This window comes from Lampris incognitus, chromosome 18, assembly GCF_029633865.1.
Source record: "Lampris incognitus isolate fLamInc1 chromosome 18, fLamInc1.hap2, whole genome shotgun sequence".
Classification (NCBI taxonomy): Eukaryota; Metazoa; Chordata; class Actinopteri; order Lampriformes; family Lampridae; genus Lampris; species Lampris incognitus.
In genome coordinates, this window is record NC_079228.1 from 13,615,323 (window position 1) to 13,640,322 (window position 25,000).

Here is a 25,000-nt window from a genome sequence, read left to right on the forward strand (position 1 = left end):
ACACACGGTGCTGTTATCACACACAGTGCTGTTGTCACAGCAGGCTGGTGCTCTGTTATCTCTCACCCCTCACTGTTATCTCTCACCCCTCACCCCCATTGTTTTACTGCTCCCGCAGACGACAGCCTCGCCAGACTGCAGCCCATTTGGTTTGTACAAGGCTGCACCGGCCTGGCGTTGTGCGCTGTACTCCCACCGGCAACATGATTTCACGTCAGTTCTTCAGTGTGCCAGACACACACAAGACACTAACAGGGAGAATTTCCTCTCACCTTTTAGTGTGGGTCTGTCTCACTGATGCAATTAGTGTGGGTCTGTCTCACTGATACTTTTAGTGCAGGTCTGTCTCACTGATACTTTTAGTGCGGGTCTCTCTCACTGATGCTTTTAATGCTGGTCTGTCTCACTGATACTTTTAGTATGGGTCTCTCTCACTGATACTTTTAGTGTGGGTTACTCTCACTATACTTTTAGTGCGGGTCTGTCTCACTGATACTTTTAGTGTGGGTCTCACTGATACTTTTAGTGCAGGTCTGTCTCACTGATACTTGTAGTGTGGGTCTCTCTCACTGATACTTTTAGTGTGGGTCTCTCACTGATACTTGTAGTGTGGGTCTCTCTCACTGATACTTTTAGTATGGGTCTCTCACTGATACTTGTAGTGTGGGTCTCTCTCACTGATACTTTTAGTATGGGTCTCTCTCACTGACACTTTTAGTGTGGGTCTCTCACTGATACTTGTAGTGTGGGTCTCTCTCACTGATACTTTTAGTATGGGTCTCTCTCACTGACACTTTTAGTGTGGGTCTCTCACTGATACTTGTAGTGTGGGTCTCTCTCACTGATACTTTTAGTATGGGTCTCTCACTGATACTTGTAGTGTGGGTCTCTCTCACTGATACTTTTAGTATGGGTCTCTCTCACTGACACTTTTAGTGTGGGTCTCTCTCACTAATATTTTTAGTGCAGGTCTGTCTCACTGATGCTTTTAGTGTTGGTACGTCTCACTGATGCTTTTAGTGCGGGTCTCTCTCACTAATATTTTTAGTGCAGGTCTGTCTCACTGATGCTTTTAGTGTTGGTACGTCTCACTGATGCTTTTAGTGCGGGTCTGTCTCACTGATACTTTTAGTGCGGGTCTCTCTCACTGATGCTTTTAATGCTGGTCTGTCTCACTGATACTTTTAGTATGGGTCTCTCTCACTGATACTTTTAGTGTGGGTTACTCTCACTATACTTTTAGTGCGGGTCTGTCTCACTGATACTTTTAGTGTGGGTCTCTCACTGATATTTTTAGTGCAGGTCTGTCTCACCGATACTTGTAGTGTGGGTCTCTCTCACTGATACTTTTAGTGTGGGTCTCTCACTGATACTTGTAGTGTGGGTCTCTCTCACTGATACTTTTAGTGTGGGTCTCTCACTGATACTTTTAGTGTGGGTCTCTCACTGATACTTGTAGTGTGGGTCTCTCTCACTGATACTTTTAGTGTGGGTCTCTCACTGATACTTTTAGTGTGGGTCTCTCACTGATACTTGTAGTGTGGGTCTCTCTCACTGATACTTTTAGTGTGGGTCTCTCACTGATACTTGTAGTGTGGGTCTCTCTCACTGATACTTTTAGTATGGGTCTCTCTCACTGACACTTTTAGTGTGGGTCTCTCTCACTAATATTTTTAGTGCAGGTCTGTCTCACTGATGCTTTTAGTGTTGGTACGTCTCACTGATGCTTTTAGTGCGGGTCTCTCTCACTATACTTTTAGTGCGGGTCTGTCTCACTGATGCTTTTAGTGCGGGTTTCTCTCACTGATACTTGTAGTGTGGGTCTCTCTCACTCATTCTTTTAGTTTGGGTCTGTCTCACTGATACTTTTAGTGCGGGTCTGTCTCACTGATACTTGTAGTGCGGGTCTGTCTCACTGATACTTTTAGTGCGGGTCTCTCACTGATACGTTTAGTATGGGTCTCTCTCACTGATGCTTTTAGTGCGGGTCTCTCTCACTGATGCTTTTAGTATGGGTCTCTCTCACTGATGCTTTTAGTGCGGGTCTCTCACTGATACTTGTAGTGCGAGTCTCTCTCACTGATACTTTTAGTATGGGTCTCTCTCACTGATACTTTTAGTGCGGGTCTCTCTCTCTGATGCTTTTAGTGCGGGTCTGTCTCTCTGATGCTTTTAGTGCGGGTCTGTCTCACTGATACTTTTAGTGCAGGTCTGTCTCACTGATAATTTCAATGCGTGTCTCTCTCACTGATACTTTCAGAGCAGGTGTGTCTCACCTATACTTTCAGTACAGGTCTCTCTCATTGATACTTTTAGTCAGTGCGGGTCTGTCTCACTGATACTTTAGTGTAGATCTGTCTCACTGATACTTTTAGTGTGGGTCTGTCTCACTGATACGTTTAGTATGGGTCTCTCTCACTGATGCTTTTAGTGCGGGTCTCTCTCACTGATGCTTTTAGTGCGGGTCTGTCTCTCTGATGCTTTTAGTGCGGGTCTGTCTCACTGATACTTTTAGTGTGGGTCTGTCTCACTGATGCTTTTAGTGCGAGTCTCTCTCACTGATACTTTTAGTGTGGGTCTGTCTCACTGATGCTTTTAGTGTGGGTCTGTCTCACTGATACTTTCAGAGCGGGTGTGTCCCACCTATACTTTCAGTACAGGTCTCTCTCATTGATACTTTTAGTGTGGGTCTGTCTCACTGATACTTTTAGTGTGGGTCTGTCTCAGTGATACTTTTAGTGTGGTTCTCTCTCACTGATACTTTTAGTGTGGGTCTCTAACCCAGCCACTGAGAATGCACAAGCCAGTGCATCCTTAGTGCCAGTCCCAAGCCCGGACAAATGGGGAGGGTTGTGTCAGGAAGGGCATCCGGTGTAAAATCTTTGCCAAATCAAATATGCGGATCATAAATAAGATTTACATACTGGATCGGTCGAGACCCGGGTTACCAACGACCGCCACCGGTACTGTTAACCAGCAGGGTGTCAGTGGAAACTATGCTACTGTTGGGCGAAGGAGAAGGAGAGGGGGAAAGCATGTCCAGAGGCAGCTAGAGAGGAGGAAGGGTAGGCATGTGGAGGTGAGAGTTGGAACTTTGAATGTTGGCACTATGACTGGTAAAGGGAGAGAGCTGGCTGACATGATGGAAAGAAGAAAGGTAGGCATACTGTGTGTGCAAGAGACCAGGTGGAAGGGGAGTAAGGCCAGGAGTATCGGAGGTGGCTTCAAACTCTTCCACCATGGTGTGAATGGGAGGAGTAATGGGGTAGGGGTAATTCTGAAGGAAGAGTATGTCAAGAGCGTGCTGGAGGTGAAGAGAGTGTCAGACAGAGTGATGAGTATGAAGCTGGAAATTGAAGGTTTATTGCTGAATGTTATCAGCGCATATGCCCCGCAAGTTGGGTGTGAGATGGATGAAAAAGAAGAATTCTGGAGTGAGTTGGACGACGTGGTGGAGAGGGTACCCAAGGAGGAGAGAGTAATGATTGGAGCAGACTTCAATGGACATGTTGGTGAAGGGAACAGAGGTGATGAGGAGGTGATGGGAAGGTATGGAGTCAAGAAGAGAAATGTGGAAGGACAGATGGTGGTCGATTTTGCGAAAAGGATGGAAATGGCTGTGGTGAATACATATTTCAAGAAGAGGGAGGAACACAGGGTGACGTACAAGAGTGGAGGAAAGTGCACATAGGTGGACTATATCTTATGTAGAAGGCGCGATCTAAAAGGGATTGGAGACTGCAAGGTGGTGACAGGGGAGAACGTAGCTAGGCAGCATCGGATGGTGGTCTGTAGGATGACTTTGGAAACCAAGAAGAGGAAGCGAGTGACGACACAGCCGAAGATCAAATGGTGGAAGTTGAAGAAGGAAGACTGTTGTGTGGAGTTCAGGCAGGAGTTAAGACAGGCACTGGGTGGTAGTGAAGAGTTGCCAGATGGCTGGACAACCACTGCAGAAATAGTGAGGGAGACAGCTAGGAAGGTACTTGGTGTGTCATCAGGACAGAGGAAGGAAGACAAGGAGACTTGGTGGTGGAATGAGGAAGTACAGCAAATTATACAGAGGAAAAGGTTGGCAAAGAAGAAGTAGGATAGTAAGAGAGATGAAGAAAGTAGACAGGAGTACAAGGAGATGCAGTGTAAAGCAAAGAGAGAGGTGGCAAAGGCAAAGGAAAAGGCGTATGGTGAGTTGTATGACAGGTTAGACACTAAGGAAGGAGAAAAGGACTTGTACCGATTGGCTAGACAGAAGGACCGAGCTGCAAAGGATGTGCAGCAAGTTAGGGCGATCAAGGATAGAGATAGAAATGTGCTGACAAGCGAGGAGAGTGTGCTAAGAAGGTGGAAGGAATACTTTGAGGGGCTGATTAATGAAGAAAATGAGAGAGAGAGAAGGTTGGATGATGTAGGGATAGTGAATCAGGAAGTTCAGTGGATTAACAAGGAGGAAGTGAGGGCAGCTATGAAGAGGATGAAGAGTGGAAAGGCAGTTGGTCCTGATGACATACCTGTGGAGGCATGGAGATGTTTAGGAGAGATGGCAGTGGGGTTTTTAACTAGATTGTTTAACACAATCCTGGAAAGTGAGAGGATGCCTGAGGAGTGGAGAAGAAGCATACTGGTACCGATTTTCAAGAACAAGGGCGATGTGCAGAACTCTAACAACTACAGAGGTATAAAGTTGATCAGCCACAGCATGAAGATTTAGGAAAGAGTAATAGAAGCTAGGTTAAGAGGAGAGGTGATGATCAGCGAGCAGCAGTATGGGTTCATGCCACGAAAGAGCACCGCAGATGCGATGTTTGCTTTGAGAATGTTGATTGAGAAGTATAGAGAAGGCCAGAAAGAGTTGCATTGTGTCTTTGTAGATTTAGAGAAAGCATAAGACAGGGTGCCGAGAGAGGAGGTGTGGTATTGTATGAGGAAGTCAGGAGTGGCAGAGAAGTATGTTGGAGTGGTACAGGATATGTATGAGGGAAGTGTGACAGTGGTGCGGTGTGCGGTTGGAATGACAGATGGGTTCAAGGTGGAGGTGGGATTACATCAAGGATCGGCTCTGAGCCCTTTCTTGTTTGCAATGGTGATGGACAGGTCTATGGACAAGATCAGGCAGGAGTCTCCGTGGACTATGATGTTCGCGGATGACATTGTGATCTGTAGTGAGAGTAGGGTGCAGGTTGAGGAGAGCCTGGAGAGGTGGAGGTATGCACTGGAGAGAAGAGGAATAAAAGTCAGCAGGAGCAAGATGGAATACCTATGCGTGAATGAGAGGGAGGACAGTGGAATGGTCAGGATGCAAGGAGTGGAGGTGACGAAGGCGTATGAGTTTAAATACTTGGGGTCAACTGTCCAAAGCAACGGGGAGTGCAGTAGAGAGGTGAAAAAGAGAGTGCAGGCAGGGTGGAGTGGGTGGAGAAGTGTGTCAGGAGTGATTTGTAACAGAAGGGTACCAACAAGAGTTAAAGGGAAGGTTTACAAGATGGTAGTGAGACCAGCTATGTTATATGGTTTGGAGACAGTGGCACTGACGAAAAGACAGGAGGCGGAGCTGGAGGTGGCAGAGTTGAAGATGCTAAGATTTTTCACTGGGAGTAACGAAGAAGGACAGGATTAGGAACCGCTCAGGTTGGACGGTTTGGAGACAAAGCAAGAGAGGGTGTCTCACTGATACTTTTATTATGGGTCTGTCTCACTGATACTTTTAGTGCAGGTCTGTCTCACTGATACTTTCAGAGCGGGTGTGTCTCACCTATACTTTCAGTACAGGTCTCTCTCATTGATACTTTTAGTGCGGGTCTGTCTCACTGATACTTTTAGTGTGGGTCTGTCTCAATGATACTTTTAGTGTGGGTCTGTCTCAATGATACTTTTAGTGTGGGTCTCTCTCACTGATGCTTTTAGTGTGGGTCTGTCTCTGATACTTTTAGTGCGGGTGTCTCACTAGTACTTTTAGTGTGGGTCTGTCTCACTGATACTTTTAGTGCGGGTGTCTCACTAATACTTTTAGTGTGGGTCTGTCTCACTGATACTTTTAGTGTGGGTCTGTCTCACTGATACTTTTAGTGCGGGTGTCTCACTGATACTTTTAGTATGGGTCTGTCTCAGTGATGCTTTTAGTGCGGGTCTCTCTCACTGATAATTTCATTGCGGGTCTGTCTCATTGATACTTTTAGTGTGGGTCTGTCTCATTGATACTTTTAGTGCGGGTCTCTCTCATTGATACTTTTAGTGCGGGTCTGTCTCACTGATACTTTTAGTGTGGGTCTCTTTCACTGATACTTTTAGTGCGGGTCTCTCTCACGTTCTTGTCAGCCTCAGCGTTCTTCCCAGACTCGGTGTTCTTCCCACTGATGTGAAGAAAACGGGTCTTAGTGACACGGCGGACCAACAATGACTGTGTAAAAGCATCCCGTGCTGGAAGCTCACTTCATCATCATCATCCTCGTCATCATCATCATCCTCTCTCTTAACTGTTCAGGACAACGAGCCTGAGAGCAGCATGTTAACACAGCCTGAAACACACAAAATTATCATTCCAGGAGAACACACACATACACACACACGCGCGCACACATACATACACACACAAACACACACACACACACACAAACACACAAACACACATACACACATTTACGCACACACATGCACACACACAAACACACACGCACATGCACACACACATGCACACAAACACACACACACACATGCACACACAACCAAACGCATTTGTGCCCACAGACACACAACAGACACACGTACACACAAACAGGCCTCCATACAGACACGTTGCATGGGCCGTTGTATGGAGGGTCTGAACATGAGGCCATCTTCATTAGGGGAGTGGGAGAACCAGCAGATTCTGAGGAGAGGGGTGGGCCTGACGCCATTCACGCAGTACGAGGGGGAACATTGTGTTGCTTTTTCTTGCTTTGTTGCGGGGCGGCAGTATAAAAGTGTCTGTCAGGGCTCGCTGAGTCGTCCATTCAGAGCTAGCCATGCTGAACGGCGGTATGGAAAGTAGCGGTCCGGTGGCGGTGGGCCATATCGGATGCTCCCAACTCCTTCCTACATGGCTGCCGGGCTCGGGACTGTCTAGAAGCCTGGATCAACAGCCATATACTGATCTACAAACAGAACAGACAGACACACACACACACACACACAAACCATGCAGATACACATGCGTGGACACCCCCCACACACACATACGCATTCATTACAACTTTCACAATGTTTGGAACATTCACTGGATCTCCGTTGACGCTGCTGGATGCCTGCAGTCAGCGGTAGCCAGCTTCAGCTCCAGCTTCAGCTCGTTCCAGAAGCAAATAACTCCACCTTGCTTCTACTTTTCCTTAAAACAACCACAGAGCAAGCCCAGTGGTCTCGGCTCCGTCGTCACGGTGTTTACACACAAACTGTTGTTTGGGTGCTCTTTCTCTCGCTGAGGGTCAGCAGCCGGGATCGGCACATACCGGGAAGAGCTTATCCTGAGGGCTGCAAGTGCTACCGGGGGGGGGGGGGGCGCTCAAGGTAGACGGCACAATGGGATCTGTAGTGGCCCCGCAAGCAGTCCTGCGATCTAACACAATTTGAAGGACTACAAGGTTTTCATGAGCAGGGTATTGGATGGCTGGCGTCCTCAGAAGAGAAGCAGTTGTGGAGGTGTAGGGGTTATGTATTGCCTTGTGGGGTATCGGTGATGCACCTATACTGGTATGAGACACGTGAAGAGGAAACTGTGTACGTGATCACAGCAGAGCCACTTAACGTAGCCTGCTAAGTAAGCACAATGACAGGGCGCTCCACCTGCCACAGGGCGCTCCACCTGCCATAGGGCGCTCCGCCTGCCATAGGGCGCTCCGCCTGCCATAGGGCGCTTCACCTGCCACAGGGCGCTCCGCCTGCCACAGGGCGCTCCGCCTGCCACAGGGCGCTCTGCCTGCCACAGGGCACTCCGCCTATCACAGGGCGCTCCGCCTGCCACAGGGCGCTCCGCCTGCCACAGGGCGCTCCGCCTGCCATAGGGCGCTCCGCCTGCCACAGGGCGCTCCACCTGCCACAGGGCGCTCCGCCTATCACAGGGCGCTCCGCCTGCCACAGGGTGCTCCGCCTGCCACAGGGCGCTCCGCCTGCCATAGGGCGCTCCGCCTGCCACAGGGCGCTTCACCTGCCACAGGGCGCTCCGCTTGCCACAGGGCGCTTCGCCTGCCACAGGGCGCTCCGCCTATCACAGGGCGCTCCGCCTGCCACAGGGTGCTCCGCCTGCCATAGGGCGCTTCACCTGCCACAGGGCACTCTGCTTGCCACAGGGCGCTTCGCCTGCCACAGGGTGCTCCGCCTGCCATAGGGCGCTTCACCTGCCACAGGGCACTCTGCTTGCCACAGGGCGCTTCGCCTGCCACAGGGCGCTCCGCCTGCCATAGGGCGCTTCACCTGCCACAGGGTGCTTCGCCTGCCACAGGGCACTCTGCTTGCCACAGGGCGCTCCACCTGCCACAGGGCGCTCCACCTGCCACAGGGCGCTCCGCCTGCCACAGGGCGCTCCGCCTGCCACAGGGCGCTCCACCTGCCACAGGGCGCTCCGCCTATCACAGGGCGCTCCGCCTGCCACAGGGTGCTCCGCCTGCCACAGGGCGCTCCGCCTGCCATAGGGCGCTCCGCCTGCCACAGGGCGCTTCACCTGCCACAGGGCGCTCCGCTTGCCACAGGGCGCTTCGCCTGCCACAGGGCGCTCCGCCTATCACAGGGCGCTCCGCCTGCCACAGGGTGCTCCGCCTGCCATAGGGCGCTTCACCTGCCACAGGGCACTCTGCTTGCCACAGGGCGCTTCGCCTGCCACAGGGTGCTCCGCCTGCCATAGGGCGCTTCACCTGCCACAGGGCACTCTGCTTGCCACAGGGCGCTTCGCCTGCCACAGGGCGCTCCGCCTGCCATAGGGCGCTTCACCTGCCACAGGGTGCTTCGCCTGCCACAGGGCACTCTGCTTGCCACAGGGCGCTCCACCTGCCACAGGGCGCTCCACCTGCCATAGGGCGCTCCACCTGCCACAGCCCACAGCAGATCAGACATGATTTGTCAAATGAGCTTCGCTCAGTGGTAACATCAGTTTGGATATCATGAAACAACTTTAATTTGTGCGTGTGTGTGTGTCTGTGCAGTCGTCTGTGACTGTGCTTTCATTTCTGTGAGTGCCTGTATGCAAGAGTGAAACACTGACATTAGATAAATAAGAATAATAACACAAAAGAAAAATGGTACGAGCACAAGCCCCAAGCTCGTGCTCGTACCGTTTTTCTTATGTGAAAAATGTAACAGAAAAAGACGACATCACATCTTATGGGACCTGCCAGTACAGACAGATCGTGAGATAAAGGCCAACAGACCAGACATCCTCATCAAGAACAAACAAACAAAAAAAAAGCTGGCTACTCATCGACAGGTCCATCCCGACTGAAAGGAGCACCTCAGTAAAAGCAACTGAAAAACTGTCCAAATATAAAGACCTTGAAATGGAGACTGAACGAATGTGGGGAATGAAAACCACAACAGCACCAGTAGTGATAGGAGCCCTGGGACTTGTAAAAAAAGGGATGGAGAAATACACCCAACGGATCCCGCCGGGTAACATCAGAATACCAGAACTACAGAAGATCTCATATCCTAAAAAAGGCACTATCCATCAAACAGACCTCTACCTCCTTCTAGCCCCAGGCCCAAGGAATGGACCCGCCCGGTTATTATGTTGTATTATGGCATGAAGTTAAAGGAATTTTGTATAATAATAATGATAATAATAATAGTCATTTATTTGTATAGCACCTTTCATTGTCTGAGACAATCTCAAAGTGCTTGACACTGTAGTAAAACAATAAAAACAGACAACGGAAACACTACATAAATAAATAATAAATAACATAATAATATAATATCCATCCATTATCCGAACCGCTTATCCTGCTCTGAGGGAAGCTGGAGCCTATCCCAGCAGTCATTGGGTGGCAGGCGGAGAGACACCCCGGACAGGCCGCCGGGCCATCACAGGGCCCACACACACACACACACACACACACACACACACACACACACACACATTCACACCTAGGGACAATTCACCTGACCTACATGTCTTTGGACTGTGGGGGCACACTGGAGCCCCCGGAGGAAACCCACACAGACAACATGCAAACTCCACACAGGACGACCCGGGACCCCCCCCCCAAGGTTGGACTACCCCGGAGCTCGAACCCAGGACCTTCTTGCTGTGTGGCGACCGTGCTAACCACTGAGCCACCGTGCCGCCAATAATACAATATAGTATATCCTATAATATAATAACAATAGTAAATAATAAAATAAATAAAGATGACGACAAATAAACAAACAAACAAACAATATAAACAATAAATAAATATAACAATAATAACTAAATAATGAATAAATAAATAAAGAAGATGAGTAGTGGAAAAAAAGTTAAAGGACTAATATAGTAGTCAGTTGGAAATGAGCAGGGAAGTACAGAATATGGCCCCGTGTGATGGCCCGGCGGCCTGTCCAGGGTGTCTCCCCGCCTGCCACCCAGTGACTGCTGGGATAGGCTGCAGCATCCCCGCGGCCCCGATTGGGATGAGCGGCTCGGATAACGGATGGATGGAAAATGAATAAAGAGTAAATAAGAATAAATAACAAGGGCGCTGAAGAATTACAAGCATGCGCTGGTCGCCAGGCTAAGCTGTTGTGTTTCCACGAGGCACCTCGGGGCCGCCTGCTCAAACGGAGATTAGCGCCGCGGACTACATAAGGGTTCAGGAAAACTGTAACGTTCCCTCCCGTCCACGTCACCCAGTGCCAGTGTTTTGAGTGGAGTTGGCCGGGGGTCAAGCAGGATTTCCCTCACTGGTAACATTTGGCCACGAAAACAGAGGCCCTGAAAACAAACGTGTTGTCGGCGTGACGGGTACGGACGGGCCGGACAAAGACTCCGTGACGTAGAATCTCAAAATAAACAGCGTTTCCTCTCAGTCACCAGACATTAAAGCTTTCCCAAAGCCTGACCCTCCGTTTGACCTCCCCCCCCCCTCTCCCGGACGTCTGAGTCAGAGCTGGATCCACGAGGAGCAAACACAAGGCGCACAAACGGGCAAAGATGGACAAGTAAATGCAGGTGCACGTGGCATGTAGGTATACGTGCAGATCTTGAAAAGGCCAGTCCGCGTGCAGACCTCTGGCCTGCTCTCGGGTTCACACCTTACAGCCCAAGGTGAAACGTGGCGTAAGCAGCAAGTCTGCCGACAGATCCGGCGGCAGGTCTGATTCATTTGTTGCTCTCCGATTTTCCCAGGTTGCACTATAAGGACAGGAAGCGGCTCCTGCAGGATGTGGAAGGCAGCGTGCTTCCTGTCTTTGTTCAGAATGGAAGGAGTTGTTGGGCCTGACGGAGGTAAAGGTGACAACAGACTCGGTGCTGCCACGTAACAGCAAAACAGCCGCAGTGTTTATTTTGGAGATTTTGCTTTGTTTGTAGCTGCGTGCGGCACATTTAACGTGCATTCACGTGCGTGTCCGGGTGGCGTGGTGGTCTAGTCCGTTGCCTACCAACACGGGGGTTCAAGTCCCCGAGTTACCTCCGGCTTGGTCGGGCGTCTCTCCAGACACAATTGGCCGTGTCTGCGGGTGGGAGGCCGGATGTGGGTATGTGTCCTGGTCGCTGCACTAGCGCATCCCCTGGTCGGTCGGGGCGCCTCTTTGGGGGGGGGCTGGGGGGAATAGCATGATCCTCCCACGTGCTACATCCCCCTGGTGAAACTCCTCACCGTCAGGTGAAAAGAAGCGGCGGGCGACTCCACGTGTATCGGAGGAGGCGTGTGGTAGTCTGCTGCCCTCCCCGGATAGGCAGAGGGGGTGGAGCAGCGACCGGGGACGGCTCAGAAGAGCGGGGTAATTGGCCAAGTACAATTGTAGAGAAAAGGGGGGGGTGTTATAAATAAATAAATAAATAAATAGATAGATAGATAGATAGATAGATAGATAGATAGATAGATAGATACATAGATAGATAGATAGATAGATAGATAGATAGATAGATAGATAGATAGATAGATAGATAGATAGATAGATAGATAGATAGCATTCACGTGACAACATACCTTACAAGATTGTCATTAGATATTTAAAATGGGTTTTAACAGGAAATGGCTTTATAGCTACAGTGCTTACCGCCTGGTAGGGATTTCAGCAAGATGAGCCCACAGTCACAGGAGCTGTGGAGGTTTAGTGATGATAGTTATGGTGATGCCACCATCCAGTGGCCTGCAGTGGAGAAACAACTCAACGAAACGGCAAAATGAGGACTCCACCTATATTCCTACTGAATCATGGTGCAGAATCACAGGGACAGTCAACAATGGGGGGAAATGGGAAATTTAACTGATTATGTCATTCTAAGTTTTTAGATTAGGAACGAGTATATTAGAGGGACAGCTCAGGTTGGACGGTTTGGAGACAAAGCAAGAGAGGCGAGATTGAGATGGTTTGGACACGTGTGGAGGAGAGATGCTGGGTATACTGGGAGAAGGATGCTGAATATGGAGCTGCCAGGGAAGGGGAAAAGAGGAAGACCAAAGAGGAGGTTTATGGATGTGGTGAGGGAGGACATGCAGGTGGCTGGTGTGACAGAGGAAGATGCAGAGGACAGGGAGAAATGGAAACGGATGATCTGCTGTGGCGCCCCCTAATGGGAGTAGCCGAAAGTAGTAGTAGTGGTAGTAGTAGTAGTAGTAGATATTCTAAGTTTTTGGTGTCAAGTAGATCAATGTTGCTGCCTGTGTTGCCTGATCCCAGCTAGCTGTGATGATGTTTGGCTCCTGTCCCATTTACTAAGGGTGACATGGGGCTCTGCATGTATATTTATTTAAATACTACTTTTTGTCCAACTGTAAATAATTAAACTAAATCTATTTAACTTTTTAACTACTTAAGGTTGGGTTTGATTTTAACATGAATGTATTTTCTGTTCTTTTCCTGGTGTAAAAAACAAAAACAAAACAACAATTCAAGAGCAAAATAAAGCTGAGGGTGACAGTTGTTTCACAACCAACCATTTTATGCATACTGATCATAAGAGGCGCTGGCAAAAACAAAGAGGAATGGTTAACTCTGATTAGGAATTCTGATTAGAATTCCTCACAAGGAAAAGATTAGTTTTCTGTCTGGCTTTTTTTTTTTAATAGAAATTTAGACCTAAAGAGGAAGGCCAGGCGGCACGATAGCACAGTGGTTAGCACAGTCGCCTCACAGCAAGAAGGCCCTGGGTTCGAGCCCCGGGGTAGTCCAACCTTGGGGGTCGTCCCGGGTCGTCCTCTGTGTGGAGTTTGCATGTTCTCCCCGTGTCTGTGTGGGTTTCCTCTGCGTGCTCCGGTTTCCTCTCAAAGTCCAAAGACATGTAGGTCAGGTGAACTGGCCATACTAAATTGTCCCTAGGTATGAATGTGTGTGTGAGCCCTGTGTGGTAGCCTCACAGGCTGTCCATGGTGTCTCCCCGCCTACCGCCCAGTGACTGCTGGGATAGGCTCCAACATCTCCGCGAACCCGACAGCACAGGATAAGCGGTTCAGATAATGGATGGATGGATGGAAGAAGGCCAAAGAGGAGGTTTCTGGATGAGGTGAGGGAGGACATGCAGGTGGCTGGTGTGACAGAGGAAGATGCAGAGGACAAGAAGAAATGGAAACGGATGATCCACTGTGGCAACCCCAAACGGGAGCAGCCGAAAGTAGTAGTAGTAGTGGTAGTAGACCTTAAGCAATCAAATGTACCCTCCCAAAAACAACTGAACTGTTGTTAACACAAGATACAGAAAGAAGGGTCTCTTGTGGTTATATTTTGGGTGATATGGCTAAATATCACAATAATAAATTATTTAAAAAATCACAAGATCTGTGATAAACGTGGATGTTGCCTTAAGGCCTGTAGTTTTACCCACATCCTGGCTGTAAAATTTGAGGATATTTCATAATGTTGTCATCAACAGGGCTTCATGTGGTGCTTTCTAAAGTGTGTTTAGAATACACACTCTGTGCAATGAAGAAAGAAACCTTTAAGGAAAATGAAATGGAAACAAATCATAAGCCACACGTTTAAATGTGAGCCCGATTCTTGAAATTATCCTATAAATTACCAATTTGACGTGTCAATATAACTTTAAAATTTGTCTCTTTACATCTTAACATCATGTCACGAGAGCTTGACGAAGAAATTCATTCTCCTATTCTATTCAAATTCACCCTAATTCTTTTTGTGTGTTGTAGTATGCTTACATGAGATTTTTTCCCCTTCGCATATAATTAACCCTTCTGTTGTCTTCCAGGTCAAATAGGCCCATAACAGTGTTTAACAGCAGAGAAAAGACTCTAAATGACTTTTGTCAACCTGAAATGTGATGCCTTTTCCGAGAGTGACCCCCAACATTAGAAAAAGTGAAACATTGTTTTTGTTCATATTTCCATGAGCGCTGTACACCAACAGGGTACTAAGATTGTCTTAGGGTCATGTTTGACCCGGAAGGTTTATAAACAGGTTTTTGGATCTGGTAAACTATCTTTTTTAAACCTGAAATTTGATGACTTTTTCCGAGGGTGGCCCCAACATTAGAAAAGGTGAAACATTGTTTTTGTTCATATTTCCATGAAAGCTGTACACCACTAGGGTAGTAAGGTTGTCTTAGGGTCATTTTTAACCCTGAGACATGTTTGGGTCATGCTTGACCCTAGAAAATGAGTGGTGTCCACTGATTAAATGCAGTCTTTCTGCACTGTGAAGAGGGAAAACCCAGATAGTCGCAAAGTTTGTGACGAATGACAGGCTGTTTCTTCGTGCAAAATATATTTGGGGTTTAAAATTAAATGAGGTTGCTTTAATTTAGCGGTTTAACGAAGGCGGGTCATTAATTACCCCTAAGACAAGGGCGGTATACCGAATGTGTAGACAACAATACCTTATTACTTACACCTTATACTTATTATTACTGCTAGTAGTTTCAGCGAAGTGTCGCCTGTATGCGCATGCGCAGTGAGTGAGCGGAAGTGGTGTTTACGTCGAGCGGACGTGGTAACGTCCTTTCTGTCGCGGACTGCCATCATGGTGAGCTCACCGCGAAGACGAAGCAAATATAAAATGAATTTGCGTCTTGATTAACCCATCGCTATGCAATTACGACACGTATTTGTATTACTAATGATACTAAAGCTGACCTGATGTGAGTTTGGAGGTTTATTACGCCGATCCGAAGACTTAATGTTTCATGTGAGATGTCGGGTATGGGCAGTTGTACAACGTGGTCCGCCTGGTAGTGAAGGCCTACAGAAAGAAAGACCCCATTCTGTTTGTCCAAGGCCAAGTTCTTTGTCGAAACGTGTATATGTTCACATATGTATCTGGTAGAAGGCGCCCGTTTAGAAAGTCTTGACAGTCGAACTGTGTCCTGTCCTTAGCCCGCAAGCTAACTCGGGTAACAACATACTTAACAGCTAGCGTTAGCCAGATAGTGCTAACTTCCCGCTAACTTAACCTGTGGTCCGCTCCAACAGTCTCATGGGAAGCTAAAGCTGTTGACGATCATTGACGGCACCACACCGATTGAAACTTAAACCCTATTTTACCTGACACTTGTTCTCTTTCCAGGTGTTCAAACGCTACGTCGAGATAGGCCGCGTCGCCTACGTCTCCTTCGGACCCCACGCCGGCAAGCTGGTGGCCATCGTAGATGTCATCGACCAAAACAGGGTCAGTGAGAGTCTGATCTGACAGTGTACAGTGGTCCCGAATTTGAAAGCCTGTTGGACTTCCAACTTATGTTGTGTTATTATGCCGTCTGTGTTTTTCAGGCTCTGGTTGATGGTCCCTGCACAGGCGTGAGGAGGCAAGCCATGCCTTTTAAGTGTATGCAGCTCACTGACTATGTAATCAAAGTACCACACAGGTGAGTGAGAGCTGCCTGTTAGCCCGCTAACGTTTGGACAATTAAGACTATAATAAAGCCACGAGTAACAAGTAGGACTAATTTAATACATTTGCAGATTAATTGTGCTCCTCAAATAGAGATTCCTCTCAAGCCAAAAAAACTGCTGTGCATAGCTTAAGCATCAAGTTTTCAAGGAACTCTTCGGGGTGAGCTTTACAACGGACTAATATGTATAGCATATTGTCTTACCCCTACCCATAGCTGCATCAGTAAGGTCAGCATTCTCTTATGTGGCTATCTTAATTTCCATAGTGATGTTTCTTATTTAGTCTTTTTGAATAGTCTACCAAAATATCCAAATGGGTCATAAAGACTGTGTGCAGAGGGGTTGCTTTGACTAACAGCCGGTAATGGCCCAGGCACCTTTAGAAGAGCGTGAACATCGCTAGATGGATATAAATATTGTATTTGTCAGTTAGAGAAAACATATTTATGAACGCAAAAATAGACTATGAATTTCTAGAACACATTAAATAACATGTAAATTAATGTATATAAAAAATGAAGAAGGATGAAACTAGATCTTTCAATTAATCAAACCAAGCAAAGACCAACAAACGGTGATCAATGACAGCATATGTATTCTAAATAGTGTAATAAAAGGAGGAAAGTCTGTATTTACAGGTCCCCAGATTGAAATTCTTGTTTGCACACATCTGTGTTGAAAGTGTTCATAGTCAGGTCCTGCATTAACTCAGCATCAGGTTAACTTTTTTAACAATGTGACTGAAAGCTGCATTTGGTGATTACTATTTATTTATTTTTAAAAAATTGGGTCATGGTGGTGGTACGAAGATAGCAATCGCTATGCAATTACATTTAGAAATATGAATACTAATCACTGCTATAAAAAATTTGTCCATGGCTTAGACTCCTAATGCTATACAAGCCAACTACCTCTCAGATGTACATCGCTTTGGATAGAAGTGTCTGCTAAATGAAATTGTAATGATTTTTGTATTGTCTTAATCTCATTAGAGACTTGAGAATTTAATTTTGATTTAATTTTGAGTTGTGTGAATGCTTCAGGCAACAAACATCAAGTTTAGTTAATACACCACCCTTGTTTGATTTTTTTTAAAGTCTTTTGGCATAGCCATTTTTTGTACATATCAATACCTAATGACTTACATATTGGTCATCAGTACCCGTCAGAAGTTTGTGAGGAAGGCTTGGGAGAAGGCCCAAGTAAATGAGAAGTGGGAACAAAGCAGCTGGGCCAAGAAGATCGAGGCCAGAAAGAAGGTAAGGGCTGTTTGTGTTTTTGTTTATCTGCATTCCAAGAATTGTTTTGGGTTGGGTGTGAGTGATGCCATGTTTGCTCCCAAACAAATAATAATGTATGCATGTAGATAATGACATACACAGGTAGGAAGAATGTGCGAAGAGGCTATGATCATTACAAACCATAGTACCCTAAGTATTCAAGAACCATCATGACAGTCACATCCAACACATAGGGTAGGGCTTTCTTCAGGGTTTTACAGCGGTAACTGGTTGTCACAGAAAGTTGAATCAGTTATCTGGACACAACGTTTATTGGGAGAACCATTTCATCACTCATAAGTGAGTTCTTCAGTCTCAACTAGCTGTGGGTATCCCCATTCTTATAAACATCACAGCCGAACCAATGATTGGTTTCATATGCAAATTGCTGTGACCATTGACTAGAGTTTCAATGACCATGAGTACTATTCCCAGAGGGTTGGGGAATAGTTGGCGATCACAGTATTGTAAGATGGCCACTCTTTCTTTTTTTTTTTAAATGATTTATTTCTGATTTTTCCCTTTTTTCTCCCAATTTAGTGGCCAATTGATCCCTATTTTAATTCAAACACCCACCCTCGTATTGCATGCGTTCGCCAACTGCATCTCTCCGGCCGGCAGTCTCGAAGGAGACGCCTCCCCACTTTCGTGACAAGGCGAATCCAAGCCGAACCACTGTTTTTCCGACACACACAGAGACGCATTCACATGACGAACACAAGCCGACTCCGCCCCCCTCCCGAAGACAGCGTTGCCAATGATTGCTGCTTCATCGAGTCCGGCCATAGTCGGATCTGACGAGACCGGGGTGCGAACCCCAGTCCCCAGTGGGCAACTGCATCGACACCAAGCCGATGCTTAGACCGCTACGCCACCGCGGACCCAGATGGCCACTCTTTCAAGGATGACGATGTACACATCCTTGATAGGGAGGAATGCTGGTTTGAACAGGGAGTCAAAGCGGCCATCTATGTGAAGAGGGAACAACGATGGGGGGGGGTTGCTAAGAGTACATCTGTCGCCATCTTACAATGCTGTGATTTCACTTATTCCCCAATCCTCTGAATATTACACATGGCCATTGTAATTCTAGTTAATGGTCATCGCAATTTGTATATGAAGCCATCGTTGGATCGGTTGTTATGCCACTGTGTTGTTTGTAAGTGTGGGGATACCTGCAGAGCTGAGACTGAAGAAGTCCCTTAGATGAGGGAAATGGATAAACGTTGTGTCCAGATGAATTGATTCACCTTTCTGTGGTGTCCTTACCTGGATTGTTCCTAACTGGATTAACTCCTCACACCTTGCATAGTTGACATGCCATCCATGTATAAGTGTGTTTGTGTGAATTATTTAATTGTAAAGCGCTTTGAGTGGCTGTTGCAGCTAGAAAAGCGCTATATAAAATGCAGCTTGATTGATTGATTGATTATTGAGCATGCATCAAGACAGTAACTGGTTGCTTCAAGCACTTTTGTGACTCCTGTCAATTACAGCGCATCAGCACTTTGAGGCCCAATGCTAATCCAATATTATCTACATTGTAGCTTTGGTGTAGTGTGATATCCCCCTCAGCGCTTAGTCTTGAGTCATTTAATTGTTTAGCATTGAGTAGCCAACCTATCTATCACATATTATCTTGTACCCTGTTTTATCCTAGCTAGATTTAATAGGAAATTGTGAGCAAACTGTTCTGCAGTTCCAATACTTCTGTCAGGCTGCGAGTGTATTAAAGATCTTCAGCACAATAGGTCATCAAAGCCAAGGTGGTGTAGACAGGGTCATGGTTGAGGATTGGCAAGTGGGAGGCCCAGGCCAGAGGGCCATCTGAGTAAATAATTTGGACAGCCTGTGTGGGTAGTGGAGACCCTTTCCCTCAACCAGTGAACCTTAGATTTAAAACCCACATATCAGTAAGCGTTTCCCTCTCTGAAGTGTCCTTGAGCAAGATACAGAGTAGTTGCTGGCCCAAGGAGGGGCACTGTGTGTTGTATTGCCGAACCTGAGACAAAGTAGCTCTCCTAATAATCTGATTTCTTTACAGAGGGCGAAAATGAGTGATTTTGATCGCTACAAGGTGATGAAGGCCAAGAGAGTGGTAAGTTTTAGACAAAGATTGATAAGCTGTTACCTCTTATTAGAATTTTAGTCCATCTTGCCATATCTAGCATTATTATGCTGTTTTATCAGCATGCCACTGTTCAGTACAAAACTTTTTTCTTTCTTTTTTTTACATTTCTACAGAGGAACAAGATCATCAAGCATGAAGTGAAGAAGCTTCAGAAGGAGGCGGCAAAAAAGTGATTTCTTCCCACCAATAAAACCCTCTTTTGAGTTATTCGTCATGTCCACCTGTCCTTTTTTTTACCATTTGTTTTCGACTGGTTCAGATGATGAACTTCACAAGCAGAAAATTTGTGTCTGATCATTATATTTACCGAGCAAAGTATGTATTTGGATTCGTTGTTTGATTTGAAACTTGCTTTTCGTAGTAGATGTCAATTTTCTGACATGGATCATCAGTGGATTTTACAATTGCTGTCTCCCATCTTGAGAAGCGTACTATAAAACTAAATTGAATCTAAAAATGATAAACTTAAGATCCAACTGGACTATCAACATAAACCCTGCAAGAGTGGGGGGGGGGGTAAGCTTTTACTTCGGAATATCTGAAGAGATTTTTTTTCCTACTGCCACATGAAAAAAAAATCCTGTATAAACTGCATGGCTCACAGCTGGCCAAAATTGTAACTGCAGTTATCGTGTAAAGTGAATTTAAATGAAGTAAATTTGAAAGGAACTGAATGAGGGATGCTGGGAAGATGGGGGGGGGGGGGGCAGGATGGGTCAGGTCAGCTTTTGAGATCCTCGTCTCGCCCAGCAGATGGCGCCACATACCAAAAGTGGAGTCGACCTCCCATGCGTGTGTGACGTTTGAAGGAGAAAGCCCACCGAAGCTTTTAAGAATTACGTTTTAAACTCCACGGCCGCACATCTGTGGCGCGTTAACAAGATACGAGGGTGAGACTTGGACCACCACCGAAGAAGTCAGGATCCGGAAGGCCTGTATTGTGCATTCTCAGTTCATGGGAGGCTGCGCATTTGTGCGCCGATCACTGCTGATTTCACTTGACGGAAAAGGAGATAAACGTGCATGCACATTTTTGAAGACATGCAACGACGAACGACTGTTTCCTGGTTGACTCAAGCCCATGTAGCATCGGGACATGTGGCGCATTAATCCCTTAATGGCCAAACAGGTTCCACTTGACATGTCGGAGAGGAGCTTGCAAATATTACATAACAGCCAGCTGAACATTACCCAGCTGGTTCTTTACAAAAGAACAGGCAACAAGCAGCACACAGCAAACGCCAACACACTAAGTCCCCCCCCCCCCCCCCCCACACACACACACACACGCAGCCTGCTGCCGATACTATACATTCCCATTTGCTGCGCAGGAATGTGGGAGGGGATAGGTGACAAACTAAGTGCCATGCAATATAGAATTGAGTGTGCAATGCGAGCTAAAGTTAAATGGGGGGGGGGGGTATCGGTCCGTTGCTGACGGAATCTGGGAGATTGTAAATGTGGGAGTGTTTACGTCCAGAGTGGGACATCAATATGGTTTCGTGCATACGTTAACTTATCATCATTATTATGAGTGTTAGTGGTGTTATGATAATTCGTGGTATTAATACTAGTCGCAGTAGTGGGGGGGGCAGTGAATAGTAACGAACAGTAGAAGCGTTGGTATTTAGTACTGCTTATTATTTTTATAGTTTTTAATAGACACGCTTTCTTGACTACGTAGGCGTGACGTCAGGCATGAATGGGACAGTTGCAAGTATGCGCAGTCAGGAGAGCGAGCGCGAGAGAGAGAGAGAGAGTTGGCGATGTGACAGACTCGCTCTGGTGCGATAGAGAGACCGCCTGACCGTCCCGGTTCCAGACCCGGCACACCTGAATCGCAGCGTGTCTTCAGCTCGGCCGGAGGTGGAAGAGTAGTCGGTCCGGCCCGTTCTGTTCATCCCGGCGGGGCAGCAGCGGATCGCACGGAGTCGGGCAGGACGTTCGGCGCTGGTTCGCGCGGCGGCTCGCCGGCACGGTGAGTACGAAACGGGAGCGCGTCCGTGCGCATCGTGGGGCCCGCGCGCACCGTGGGGCCCGTGAAGTGTGCCGTCACGTCTGCCCGCTAACAGCGAGTTTAGAACAGGTAGTGTTGCCGTGACGGCCAGCCTCACGGCGCATGTCACAAGCCTGTTCAGTCAGTGTGTGTGTGTGTGTGTGTGTGTGTGTGTGTGTGTGTGTGTGTGTGTGTGTGTGTGTGTTTGTGTGTGTGTGTGTGTGTGTGTGTATCGACAATATGTTAACAGTTGGGTGTCCCATATGGGCTGCAGGGCCAGTGCAGTAATAGGTTTCAATTTTGTTTTCGTTTTTTCTCTCGTTCTTTCCAAAATGGGCTGCATGCAGCCACTGCTGCAGAGTAAAGCTGGTCAATTAGTGAAGCTACACAGTGTGTGTGTGTGTGTGTGTGTGTGTGTGTGTTTTGTGTCTCTTACAATAGCTTTGAAAACTCGTAGCAGTGTGTAATAGTGTCAAGTGTTGATGAGAAGCGGGTTTATTAGGGCCCAGTGAACGTCAAATGTTACTCAGTCACTGAACTTGATTACCAGTGTGCTGATAAGTCCTTGATAAGCACCTTTACACGTAACCTGTCATGTAAGATATGAGCTATTAGACTGGCCCTTGACCTTGTGTGTGATTGTTCATTTGTGTGTTGTGTATTAAGGCGTCACTTCAGAAAGATTTCAGAGTTGACAGGCTTATTGTGCTGGTTGTCAAACTGTTGTCAGTCACACAGGGACGTATTCACAATGTTACAGGAGGGAAATCTTCTCATCCCATCATCCCCATTCAGCGCAGTTATAAAAGACGTCACACACACACACACACACACACACACACACACACACACACACACACACACACACACACACACACACTCACTTGAAACGGAATTAGTGCCCATGTTACAGTGATTGGCAGCGCACTGAGATTTGTCAGATCGTTCATTTGAATTGTGGGCTAATCTTATTAGCCTGGCAGCTCTCAGACCCACAGACCCGGTCTGACCCGGATCACCACAGCCACAATAGCAAAGGTCAGCCTGCTTTGATCTCAGCTAACCTGCTCTGTCAGGTGGCCCACAGGTGTCTGTGTGTGTGTGTGTGTGTGTGTGTGTGTGTGTGTGCGCGCGCGCGCGCACACATTTATGTTCATGCATACATGAAATTGTATGTATTTATTTGTGTTTGTGTGTGTGTGCACATTTGTTGTGTGTGCACATGTATGTTCGTGCATACATGTAATTGTATGTATTTATTTGTGTTTGTGTGTGTGTGCACATTTGTTGTGTGTGCACATTTATGTTCATGCATACATGAAATTGTATGTATTTATTTGTGTTTGTGTGTGTGCACATTTGTTGTGTGTGCACATGTATGTTCGTACATTTGTATGTATTTATTTGTGTTTGTGTGTGTGTGTGCACATTTGTTGTGTGTGCACATTTATGTTCGTGCATACATGTAATTGTGTGTATGTATCTATTTGCGCGCCTGTGTTTGTTGGGTGTCTGTGTTCCCTTCGATTTTTGTCCTTTATTTTGACACAGCAGCACCCAGTACAGTGTCAATACTGGGAGCGTGTCCTCTCTCTCTCTCTCTCTCTCTCTCTCTCTCTCTCTCTCTCTCTCTCTCTCTCTCTCTATTTATTTTATGTATTTATTCATATTTTGTGTACAGAGTGTAAAGCACTTTGTGACTTTATGTTGTTAAAAGTTATATAAATAAAATGTTGCTTGCCTACGTGTGAGAGAGCGTGAAAGAGACAAAGATAGAGGGGCAGAGAGAGAGAGAGAGAGAGAGAGAGAGAGAGAGAGAGAGAGAGAGAGAGAGAGAGAGAGAGAGAGAGAGATGTTAGGGTCCTGTTATAGCAATACAATCCTCCAGCAGAGTCACACAAACACACCGCAGTGCACTTTTAGACAGTAGTACTTTTCAGATGAACTGCTGTCAGCTGCTGGTAAAGTAGGAGATACAGCAGCACCTTCTCCTTCAGGCAGAATATTTATTTATTTATTTATTGGGGTGGTGGGTGGGGTAAATTGACGTAGGGTTTACATGGAAAGGCGTACTCCCCGACCGCAGTGTCTGTCTGGCTGTTGTCTCTGTGGGCTGCGTGAATCCGAGGCAACGAGGACACGCCCTGACGGAGGGTCACCCGTCAGGAATGTTCTTGGCGTGTGCTCGTGTGTCTGTGCTGCTCCGTGTTCTTGGCACGCAGGTAGATTCCTGGGGCAGGAAGGCGCTGTCTACCTGGGGGCGTTGTTTCATAACCGGGGCTGCGCGGCGGCGCACCAGCGGCCCCTGGTGGACGGTTCCACTCGGACGTTGGCTGTGTTTACACTGTGCTTTCCTCAAACAGCATAGGAACGGTAATATTTCCATGGATGACAATGAGTGGATTTAACCCCGCTCCACCCCACCCCACCCCACCCCACTCTCTCTCTCTCTCTCACGCTCTCTATTTCTTTCTCATTTCCCCCCCTCAGATTATGAGAAGATGGAGCAAAGCCAGCTGGAATAACTGAGCACTTGGATGAGTCGCCATTAGTGGCAAAGCTGCCGCCCAGAGGCTTTCTTGCGCTCGAAATACCCAAGGCGCCCTTGGCAAGAAGCCCTCTGCAGATCTGGGATCAGTGCCCCCGCTCACCCCACCGCTCCTTTACCCTGTCCTGGCGTCAACCACTTGGGAGAATATGGAAAACTGACCTAAGATCAGGTGGCAGAAGGCAGCTCTCCCCCCCGTCCCCCCCCCCGTCCCCTGCGGCCATGGCGGGGCTCAAACGTTGCCACGATGGGAAGATCGCCGGGCTCTACGACCTGGACAAGACCCTGGGGCGCGGGCACTTCGCCGTGGTCAAACTGGCCCGTCATGTTTTCACCGGGGAAAAGGTACACCTGTCCGTCATGTCTGTGTGTTTTTGAGCACTCCAGATCTATTCCGCTTGTGCTTCTTGATGGGAAATCCTGATGACTGCTCACGATTATGTAAGAGATAATTTTCACGTGTGGTTAACGGTTGGAGACTGAACAGCCTGGGGAGGGAGACACACGCATGAAAGATGACAGATAAACGAGAGAACAAGTACAGATTTGAATTCCAGCTCTACTAAATGCTCTCGATATGTCAACTGTTTTGCTGGAAGACGGCGAATCTTCCTTTATGTCGCGGTCCTTATTACAAACGAGATGGAAGGTATGTTTGGTGGCGCAGGCTGGGTGTCATCATTACCGACGCACCGCTCTCGTTATGCCATTGCTCTAGGTGGCGGTCAAAGTGATAGATAAGACCAAGCTGGACCCGGTGGCGCGGGGCCACCTCTTCCAGGAGGTGCGCTGCATGAAGCTGGTGCAGCACCCCAACGTGGTGCGCCTCTACGAGGTCATTGACACCGCCACCAAACTCTACCTCATCCTGGAGCTGGGCGACGGAGGGGACATGTACGACTGCATCATGAAGCACGACGGCGGCCTCAGCGAAGAGGTGAGGAGGACGAATAAGGGGTTGAACCCAAAATGGCCCCTCGCCTGTGCTGGCCGGCTTACCGATGCGTTCACACCGCTTGATATTCTCTGTGTCTGTCT

At 47.4% G+C, this 25,000-nt stretch overlaps 2 protein-coding genes across 2 annotated transcripts in view; both read left to right on the forward strand.

Moving 5' to 3' along the window:
* The first annotated feature begins 15,091 nt into the window (after window positions 1-15,091).
* rpl14 (ribosomal protein L14) lies at window positions 15,092-19,625 on the forward strand. The gene is made up of 6 exons (XM_056298306.1): window positions 15,092-15,141; window positions 15,682-15,783; window positions 15,885-15,979; window positions 17,167-17,266; window positions 19,332-19,385; window positions 19,532-19,625. The coding sequence occupies exons 1-6, from the start codon at window positions 15,139-15,141 to the stop codon at window positions 19,589-19,591; spliced, it is 414 nt and encodes a 137-aa protein (XP_056154281.1). The 5' UTR covers window positions 15,092-15,138; the 3' UTR covers window positions 19,592-19,625.
* A 4,286-nt stretch (window positions 19,626-23,911) lies between these two features.
* Window positions 23,912-25,000, forward strand: part of LOC130128638 (SNF-related serine/threonine-protein kinase-like) — a 10,968-nt gene continuing 9,879 nt past the window's right edge. Inside the window, exons 1-2 of the mRNA XM_056298303.1 lie at window positions 23,912-24,307; window positions 24,681-24,899. Of these exons, the coding sequence (XP_056154278.1) occupies window positions 24,185-24,307; window positions 24,681-24,899 (342 nt within the window). The 5' untranslated portion in view covers window positions 23,912-24,184. The remainder of the gene's footprint in view (window positions 24,308-24,680; window positions 24,900-25,000) is intronic.